General features: G+C 32.9%; 1 protein-coding gene across 1 annotated transcript in view; it reads left to right on the forward strand.

Annotated features, from left to right (window-relative positions):
- Nucleotides 1-365: 365 nt before the first annotated feature.
- LOC149802533 (uncharacterized) overlaps nt 366-11,454 on the forward strand; it is a 28,684-nt gene continuing 17,595 nt past the window's right edge. The window contains exon 1 of the mRNA XM_089951528.1: nt 366-611. Coding sequence (XP_089807654.1) covers nt 527-611 — 85 coding nt within the window. The 5' untranslated portion in view covers nt 366-526. The remainder of the gene's footprint in view (nt 612-11,454) is intronic.

The raw sequence follows: 11,454 nt of genomic DNA on the forward strand, positions 1-11,454 counted from the left end.
ACACTACTACTAATGTTGTTGAACCTCATCGTATTAAGCTTCTTTTTCCTCCTCCTCGTTCTCCTCCTCTTACTAGTATTACTGCTGTTGCTGCTACTGCTATTACAGCTTCTACTACCACTGTCATTTATGATGAAATTAAAGGTCTCAAGTTTTCTTTCTACTTTCTATATATTGGCCCCCCTCGGTCCCCTTCATATTCTAATTAAACACCTGTAGGACAAATTTCTAAACGTTTTGCTCATGTCACCGAATGTTTATAAATAAAAAAATATTCATATTGAAAGAATGTAAGTATTTCATCTCTTACAAGTTTGTTATTTTGACAGTTTTAATTTATTACATTTTTTTTTCACAGGTAGGTGAGGCAGGCTGGAGTAAATAGAAAATTTAAATAAACGAATTGTGGAAATATCTCTTATTCGAAAATGTACTGACTACTTGGACTAATTGAAAAACAAACAACCTACATCTGAGTGGCATATGTACTGAGATTTTCTAGAAAGACGATTCAAACCTTTGAGCCATGTTCTGTTTCCATTGTCCCCCAGCCCTCCATCCTGTGTCCCGACCTATGGGGATTGAGCTACCGTTTCAACCACACCCTTCCTGTAAGTACCTGTAGATATGAATATGTACAATTGACACAATCTATGTAAAATCGTTAATGTTCATTCATGTCTTCCATCCTTCCACAGAGTTGTCATCTGTTTTATGAACTGACCACACCAACGGATATTTATGTAAACTGTGCCACTTTTGTTGTTGCTTTTGCGATATTTATGTGGCTTAAATTATATTTGGGTGATTTTTAAAGAAAATGTTAAATATTAGCTTGCCTCTTAAAAATGTTTTGTAAGAACGTTACGAGTGTCTGTATGTGTGTGTATATATATGTGTGTGTGTGTGTGATTTTGATTTTTAATAAAGCTATGACACTTCACTGTTTGCGTTTATATTCGATCCTCAGCTACATGCAGATATTCCGCACAGTAAAGTGTTTTGTCGCTAATTTATACAATATATGGTTTTTGTGCCACCACCCACCACAGTCCCTAATATCGGGACAAACACAAACAATTAAGGAAGCAAACTGTGAAGAAAGTAAAACAGTGTTATTGTACTGAAGTATAAGAAATAAAGAAAGATAGAAATATAGATAATTAAAAATGTCTTAAAATGACCATTCTTGGTGCCTACGAAAAGTATTTTGAATGTACAGAAGAATTTAGGAGAGAGTTATTGCAAGGTTTAAAATATTATAAACTTCTCCATCTTTCATTATATTTCTCCTTCTATGTATTTTGCTTTAATAGATATGCCCGCTGATTACCAAGGCCTCCATTAATTTCAAGTCAGGAAATGTCACTCTAACATATTTTATTGGGGTGGATGTGTGTAAACTCATAACATGTTAGTACAGTACAGATGACCTGTCTACCACACACGGCAAATATGGAGAGAGAGATTGCAACAACACGTGGAATAAAACTGCACAAATCCGCCGTGTTTGATACGTTTTATTGTGGCTGTTCTTATCAACGAGAAGCCGTTAGAAAATGGGTACTGCTAATGTCCAGACACAGTTGTTTAAACTTAATTGTGTCCAGACACAGTTGTTTAAACTTAATTGTGTGTATACGCCAGGCTTCAAGTTCGGTACGTGAACTGCATCCATCAGGGCAATGTTTTAAACGTAAGAAATGCTGTCAACACATAATTCACGTAAATATTTACTTGAACGGGAACACTAAATAGGAATCTGCAGATTAACTACAAGTTTGTATGCAAAGCAAATCCATAAAATACCAAACGCGCCCTATTACACCTAAAACAATATTATAATTCCTGATCAACAGTTTCCGGCAGAACCATTAAAAACCAGAAGACTTTCACTCGGCTTAGTCCCAAAATTAGTCCAGCTGCAACATAGCGGACTCACGATGAAGCTATTTTCAACTGGAATAAATGTTCTTAAAAACCTAAAATACCAACTCGACAGAAAAACTTTAGAAAAAAATCTTATATGTTTGTATTGGTTCGGTCTTAGAATATGTAAGTATTATTCGTCTAATGTTAGCATATGACATTATTATTCGTCTAGTCTTGAAATATGGCAGTATAATTAGTCCAGTCATAGAACATGGAAGCATTAATTGTCCAGTCTCAAAATATATCTCAGCAGAATTCGTCTAGTCTTAGATTATGTCAGTATTGTGTGATGTAACATTATCATTGCAAAACCTGATTGGGTGGACAATATAAAGCATGATTGGTTGGACAATATAAAACCTGATTGGCTGGACAATATGCAAATGTGCAGAATCATAAGAGGTCTTTGTAAAAGTATTCTTCACACAATCTTTTATCATGACTTTTGCTGGCAATCCATGACGGTACAAAAACAAAAATCATAGCGAATTATTTATTCTGTACAAAATTATAGGAACATAAGCTCTTATTTATTTAGATAATATACTGCTTTCGTATAATGCACACCAGACTCAGTACATCTTACGCAACATTAATTTCAGCATCCAACTCTTAGTGAGACAAAATGACCTTTTAGCATCCAACTCTTAGAAAAGCTACATTGCATATTAGAATCCAACTCATAGAAAAGTTACATTACATATTAGAATCCAACTCATAGAAAAGTTACATTGTATATTAGAATCCAACTCCTAGACAAGTTACATTGTATATTAGAATCCAACTCATAGAAAAGTTACATTACATATTAAAATCCAACTCCTAGACAAGTTACATTGTATATTAGAATCCAACTCATAGACAAGTTACATTGTATATTAGAATCCAACTCCTAGACAAGTTACATTGTATATTAGAATCCAACTCTTAGAAAAGCTACATTGCATATTAGAATCCAACTCATAGAAAAGTCACATTGTATATTAGAATCCAACTCCTAGACAAGTTACATTGCATATTAGAATCCAACTCTTAGAAAAGCTACATTACATATTAGAATCCAACTCATAGAAAAGTTACATTACATATTAGAATCCAACTCATAGAAAAGTTACATTACATATTAGAATCCAACTCATAGAAAAGTTACATTGTATATTAGAATCCAACTCCTAGACAAGTTACATTGTATATTAGAATCCAACTCATAGAAAAGTTACATTACATATTAGAATCCAACTCATAGAAAAGTTACATTACATATTAGAATCCAACTCATAGAAAAGTTACATTGTATATTAGAATCCAACTCCTAGACAAGTTACATTGTATATTAGAATCCAACTCCTAGACAAGTTACATTGTATATTAGAATCCAACTCATAGAAAAGTTACATTACATATTAGAATCCAACTCATAGAAAAGTTACATTGTATATTAGAATCCAACTCATAGAAAAGTTACATTGTATATTAGAATCCAACTCTTAGAAAAGTTACATTGTATATTAGAATCCAACTCCTAGACAAGTTACATTGCATATTAGAATCCAACTCTTAGAAAAGCTACATTACATATTAGAATCCAACTCATAGAAAACTTACATTGCATATTAGAATCCAACTCATAGAAAAGTTACATTGTATATTAGAATCCAACTCCTAGACAAGTTACATTGCATATTAGAATCCAACTCTTAGAAAAGCTACATTACATATTAGAATCCAACTCATAGAAAAGTTACATTGTATATTAGAATCCAACTCATAGAAAAGTTACATTACATATTAGAATCCAACTCATAGAAAACTTACATTGTATATTAGAATCCAACTCCTAGACAAGTTACATTGTATATTAGAATCCAGCTCTTAGAAAAGCTACATTGCATATTAGAATCCAACTCATAGAAAAGTTACATTACATATTAGAATCCAACTCATAGAAAAGTTACATTGTATATTAGAATCCAACTCCTAGACAAGTTACATTACATATTAGAATCCAACTCATAGAAAAGTTACATTACATATTAGAATCCAACTCATAGAAAAGTTACATTACGTATTAGAATCCAACTCCTAGACAAGTTACATTGTATATTAGAATCCAACTCATAGAAAAGTTACATTACATATTAGAATCCAACTCATAGAAAAGTTACATTGTATATTAGAATCCAACTCCTAGACAAGTTACATTGTATATTAGAATCCAACTCATAGAAAAGTCACATTACATATTAGAATCCAGCTTCTAGAAAAGCTACATTACATATTAGAATCCAACTCCTAGAAAAGCTAAATCACATAGTAGAATCCAACTCATAGAAAAGATAAATTTTGGCATAAAACTATTAAAAAAGCTACATTACATATTATAATACAACTTCTAGAAAAGCTACATTATATATTAGAATCCAACTCATAGAAAAGCCACATTACACATTACAATCAAACTCATAGAAAAGCTACATTACGTATTATTTGGCATCCAACTCCTAGAAAAGCTACATTTTGGCATCAAACTATTAAAAAAGCTATATTACATATTATTTAGAAGCCAACACCTCCTAAAGCCACGTCACTTTTTGCATCATGCTTCCCGGAAAGCAACATTGCTTTTTAGCACCCAACACCAGAAAAGATACATTAAAAATAGATTTTTCCATCAACAATTGACCTCTAGAAAAATGTAAATGTACACCAAGTTATTTCACTCTTTTTATTGAAAACATAAAAGGCTGCACATAAACCCCTGTATAGCCATCATGTCAACAGAGTTGCTCATGCTAGTCATTGCCAATATTTAAAAAAAAAATAGCCATCCTCCTGCTCATCTTTCTGAAGATCATTTAAGTGATAGTCCGGCATGTGCACGTGATCGTCCTTACAAAGATCATTTAAGTGAAAGTCCCGCATGTACACGTGATCGTCCTTACAAAGATAATTTAAGTGAAAGTCCAGCATGTGAACGTGATCGTCCTTACAAAGATCATTTAAGTGAAAGTCCAGCATGTGCATGTGGTCATCCTTACAAAGATCATTTCAGTGAGCATCCTTAAAAACAAATCGACCACTGTCTACTGGAATATTCGTTATATACAGTGCAAGGAAATGCCCTTTTCAACTGCATCGTCTCCATTCCTCCCATCCAAAGTAAAATCAGCCTTCGTGTTATATACAGAGCAGCGAGCAGCTCTGGCATCCAAAGTAAAATCAACTTTCCTGGTATATACAGGGCAACGACCACCCCTGGCATCCAAAGTAAAATCAACCTTTTTGGTATATACAGGGCAACGACCACCCCTGGCATCCAAAGTAAAATCAACCTTCCTGGTATATACAGGGCAACGACCACCCCTGGCATCCAAAGTAAAATCAACCTTCCTGGTATATCAGCTGCATTGCTCAAAGAAAGTAGCTAGCTGCCTTAAACAAAACATAAACAGCTATTTAACTCGGTTTTTCAGTATCTTAATGATATGCAACAAAAACGTAAAGTTTACTTAATAACATTCAGCTGCATCTTTTATTTTTATTTTGTATTATTTTGTCCTTTTATATATTTCTCCTCCTTCGTAACTCGCTTAAGATTCATTCTTGTAGAGCGCTTACTGTTTTTGTCTCTAATATTATAATGTCTGTTTTCTTATTCATTTTTTAACTTTTATAATCTTTTCTTCCCCATGAAATAAATGTTATTCCTAATGTTAATAATATTTTAGTTGCAAAATTAAGAATGTACTATGAAAAGTATCATTTGAAAACAAATACAGTAAAATAACATTGTGTAGCAAAGTAGTTAAATCTTACACCTAATCTCTCTTTTCACATGGAATAACAAGAAAAAAATGTGATTGTTTATATGCTTATTTCAGATACGGGTTATAATACTTCACTTATAAAGTGGGTAAAGGGCTATAATATGGCAATAATTCAAGGGGTAAAGGGCTATAACACTACACTGGTTAAAGGTTCAAAAAATCTGTGACACGTCACTGATAAAACGGGTAAAGGAATATAATGTCACTGATAAAATGGGTAAAGGACTATAATATGTCACAGATAAAATGTTTAAAGTCTGTAATATGTCACTGATAAAAGGGGTTAAGGGTGACTGATAAAATGGGTAAAGGGTCATACTATGTCATTGATAAAGTGGGTAAAAGGTTATAATATGTCACTGATAAAGGGGTAAAAGACTATAATATTTCACAGATAAAATGTTTAAAGTCTGTAATATGTCACTGATAAAAGGGGTTAAGGGTGACTGATAAATGGGTAAAGGGTCATACTATGTCACTGATAAAGTGGGTAAAGGGTTATAATATGTCACTGATAAAGGGGTAAAAGACTATAATATTTCACTGATAAAATGGGTTACGTGTCCTAATCACTGATAAATGGGGTAAGAACAATTATTGAAATACTGCATATGATTTTACATTATTAATCTTATTGAGAATAATTAAGCACACAAGAATTAATTATTTGCCTGTCTTCCCTTCTTCCCCATTCCTGCCATTCGGCTTCTCAACTATTTATTATGTGGACTAGAAAAATCGATTCAATATATATTGTTTTATTGTCAATAAAAGTCACATTTATTTTCTACGCATTTTGTTGCATAAATATTTATCAACGTCACTGATAAAATCGGCAGAAAGCATTGATGGACTGCATATAACTCAGGTTCTAACTAGATCTGCATGACTAATGATTTTTTTTTAATTGTATCGTCAGGAAGAGATAGTCATACAGGCTCACCTACGCCACCTCCACCCCATGTAACGCAAATGTACCGATACACAAGGTAGCAATTAAAGCATGATTAATGATGAAGGATGCTACTCACCTGGTACTAATCGTGATTTTTATTTTGCTCGTTTCTAGAATAAAATGTTTTTTACTTAGATTAATTAAATGCGATACCGTAAGTCATTGTAATTGTGCCATATGACTTTAAATTAGTAAAGCAGAAACTGTAGACCGTAATTAATTCTAGCTGCTAACGGTATCAGGCTTACACGATGGAAATTGTCCAGAGGTAATAAACTGCCACTAGAACAACCAATTTATTTTGTACAGCAAATATAATAAAAAGCAGCGACTGGATATGAACTATGAGTTACATTTAATCTGAGTTACATTTAATCTCTCATTCTTTTTACAGGTGATAACAAAAAATCGTATGGATTGTTTATACAGGTTCCTAGCAAAAGGGTGTAATACTTTACTGATAAAATGGATACAAAATATAGATTCGCTACATGGACCTCTTAATATATGTATGTATGTATGTATGTATGTATGTATGTATGTATGTATGTATGTATGTATGTATGTATGTATGTATGTATATATGTATGTATGTATATATGTATGTATGTATGTATGTGTGTGTGTATGTATGTATGTATGTATGTATGTGTGTATGTGTGTGTGTGTGTGTTTGCGTGCGTGCGTGCGTGTATGTATGTATGTATGTATGTAGGTAGGTAGGTAGGTATGTATGTATGTATGTATGTATGTATCTTTCTATGTATGTATGCATGCATGCATGTATGCCTATGGATTATTTACAATGTGAAGTTTCTGCTATGTTCATTTTTAATCATAGCTAAAATATATTGTGTAATAATCAAGATGAGAAGATAAAACAAAAGTTGTACGAGTTTGATAATACTGCGCGTGCTGATCGTGTCAATCATACAACCTAACAAGGTGCATGTGAAATAACGTTCGAACAACGGGACCGTGCCTTAGGTAATCCCCAGTAACTTTATTATAAACAATAACCGAACTATTTCCCAGCATGGTCTTTAAATACGTGTATTGTAAACTACACGTATTTAAACCATTGGCCTGTATATTCTCTTTGGACGTTATTCAATTTTCATTTTCTAAAATTTTGATCAACGTTACATTTAAGCAAAATCTTACTTCAAGAAATTCAAATGCTAATATTACAAGGACGTGTACAATTATTATGATATAAATACTAAAATTAAGTCTCAGTTTCTTTGTCTATTTCGTGATAAATAAATAAATAAATAAATAAACACAAGTAGTTTTCATGTAACCTTTTATAAACACAATATAAATCGGGGTGATTTCAAACAGATTAAAATGAACAGATCTTTTTGTATAAAAAAGGCTTTCATATGCTTTGTAGAGTAGTTGTCTGCGCCACATAAACCTATTTCGAGGTTTATGTTGTGACAAAATTGCATGCAAACACCGTCTCTACCCAAACATTACAGACTGATACTGTCTTCAGAATAGGGTAGGAAACACTTGGATATTCTAATATGAGAGCACTGATTAGAACTGTCTCTCTCTCTCTCTCTCTCTCTCTCTCTCTTGTTGAAGTTACACAAGTCTTTTTGGAGACTTATTTTGTTCTGTATCATCAAATTTTTTATTTTTTCACTGACCATACAAAAAAATGCCGCATGAGTGGATGCATCTAATAGACAAATATAATATGATAACGCTGATATAAAAATATGTTATTTTCTCATTCTTCCATGAATGTATCCCAGGTGAAAAGATAATGCGGTTTGCACAAACAAATCATATGCAATTGTTCAAGATGATAAATGCGCAGGAACATCCATTTTCACTTATAAGCGATTTTATTGCAGTCTTATGGTTGAAGACACTGGATGTAAATTCTCACATTTCAATCGAAACCAGTCAAAAACACGTTGTGTTACGTCTGTTTTCCTAAGGGAAAACCAGAACAGTTTCCGATGTCATCACTCGTTAGATTATCGTGAATTTTAGCGTAGCTTAAAATCACATTTAATTGGTTTGGTTTTTATCCATTGGAGCAATTGTTTTATTCTTGCACACAATTTTAAAATTTTTGGACTCAGACGTTTTTGGGATAGAAACTTTGCTAGCCAGATGAGAGAACTGCACTTAAGGTTGACGAATTAAATATGATTGGCTTACGTAGATAACCTAATCAGATTTTCAGGCCATTATAAAACTTTTCTATTTTTGAAGCTTAGTTTTAAACATTTTCGACTTCTATACTTTTTACGAAAACTTGGTTAGCACGATTAAACAAAAATCACTGATTTACAAATTAAATTTGGCAAGCATTTTTAGATGTCTATGATGATGGTCTAGATAAATTTCATATGGAAGTATCAAAGTTTCATATTTTCATACACGGTTTTAAATTTTGGGACTTAAATCTTTTCATTTTCAGTGTTGAGGTGAACATACTTGTATATTTCATATTTTCTTTGTCTTTAAGTTAAACACTTTGATGCTTCTATTTATACCAAAATATGGCGATGTCGTTTTTCCACTACTGTAAGCATACTGCGTAATTTATAGTAAAACAAATTAGCATTGAAATTATCAGAATGGTGTAATGAAGCCATTTGGATATAGTTAGCACAGGCTCTAGGCAGTTGCTAAGGATTTTAACTTAAAGACAATTGATTTAGAGATTCATTTTATGTTTATTAGTGTCAATATATTTCCTTCTTTCATGTCATCTGTTCTATTTTCAAAGCCAACGTATTTTCTTAAAAAAATAAATATTCTCTAAAGATTATGTTACTAATTCCAGTTTATCTTTTTTGATTGTTTTTTAACTGTTCACTGATTACAATATTTATTATGCGTATGTCCAGAGATTCTCATGTGTTATAATTGCTTTAGGCAAATATCATATGCGTGAAGCAGAGAAGAAAAACGAGATCCTCAAGTGGCTTTGAGATGTAACTTCGATAATTGATGTAACTGACTAATTAGTTGAAATCACAAGACAAACTGAAAACATAAACATCATTATAATGTACAGGTTTTCTACACTAAATTCATTTACAAAAATTATAATACAGCGACAAAATATCTCCTTGGTCTCCATCTTATAGCCTTTTCCAGAGATTTCCACAACCTGTGCATCATCTCTGTTGATCGGGTCTTAAAATCATTAAGTAAAACCACTGGTTAAAGAGAAAACAGATATAATGGGTTCATTTCCTTTTAATTTTCTTTTCTTTTCTTTTTTCCATAATAGCATGGAGGCAGCTTAAATAGTACATGCTAGGAAAGTAGGTCTATGTGACAATAAAGAACACATCACATACAACTATATTTATTGGAAATGGACGTTGAAAAGATACAAGACTCACACTGACTGTGTAAAATTTTGTCACTTGAGGGAAATTTATTCTTCATTCGAGGGTGTCGTCTGTTAAACCAGATCGATCGCCATGCATGCGTGAATCGTTGCATTATCAAGAAACAGGAGAAACGTTTGCCTAACTTAGCATGGTAAATATGGAGAATTTACCACGTAATCAGTACAGATTGAACTTTTTTAATCTGGGCATTCATTATCCAATTTCATGAGTTTATGAGTTTTCTAAATTAAATCTCGAAATTTATTATCCAATTTTTATGAAGGCTTTTATCATTTGGTTGGAATTCATTATCCAATTTTCATGAAATGTTCTGTTTTAATTTGGTTAGGCAGTCACCATTTTTTAAAACGTTTTCTTAATATATTTATGATCCTTGTTTTACCTTAAAAAATGTATATGTGCAAACGAGTGGGCGGAGCATTGTCCGGGCGTTGCGTTTTTCGTTCTCAAAGGTCAAGTTATAAACAGGCAAATTATAAACTGTATACTGGACATCCGCGTTTTCCTCTCCGTATTATAATACTTAATTTTTGAAAGGCATAGCTCAACCTCACAGCAGTATTTCGTGTGTTACTTTTGCATCAGAATAGGCAATTGACATTCATTTCTTACATTATTAAATACCTTCTCACAAGTGAAAGAGCCCCCCCCCCACACACACACACAGCAAAAAAGGCCAAGGTAAAAATATTCGTTATTATTTATTTTGAAACTTTCAACAATTTATAAACTTTTTCACAAATTTTAAGTTATCTGTTTGGCAATATTCGTCTGTAACTGGTAGGTATGCACAAAGTTTCCCTGGAAGAACACAAAACCCTTTCTACCGATAACGCAAGTTTGCAATTACTGTGAAGCTCTGAACTATCTGAACATATGAGACGATTTCTAATTTAAATGAGACATATGAGACGGTTTCTAGTGACATCCTCTACATATGAGACGGTTTTCTGAGTGATGTCTTCTACATATGAGACGGCTTCTAATTGAAGTGACATCCTCTACGTATGAGACGGTTTCTGAGTGACGCCTTCTACATATGCGACGGCTTCTAATTGAATTGATATCTTCTACACATGAGACGGTTTCTGAGTGACGACTTCTACATATGAGATGGCTTCTAACTGAAGTGACATCCTCTACATATGAAACGGTTTCTAGCGACATCCTCTTCATATGATGAGACGGTTTCTAATTGAAGTGACATCTTCTACAGATGATACGGTTTCTAGTGATGTCCCCTACAAATAGGACAGTTTCTCAGTGACATCAAAAACAAATGACACGGTTTTTCTAAGCGACATCTTCTGCTACTTTTAGTTTGAGGGTTACTGCTGACTCGTCCGTT

Source organism: Sinohyriopsis cumingii, chromosome 3 (assembly GCF_028554795.1).
Source record: "Sinohyriopsis cumingii isolate HCF-2022 chromosome 3, ASM2855479v2, whole genome shotgun sequence".
Taxonomy (NCBI): domain Eukaryota; kingdom Metazoa; phylum Mollusca; class Bivalvia; order Unionida; family Unionidae; genus Sinohyriopsis; species Sinohyriopsis cumingii.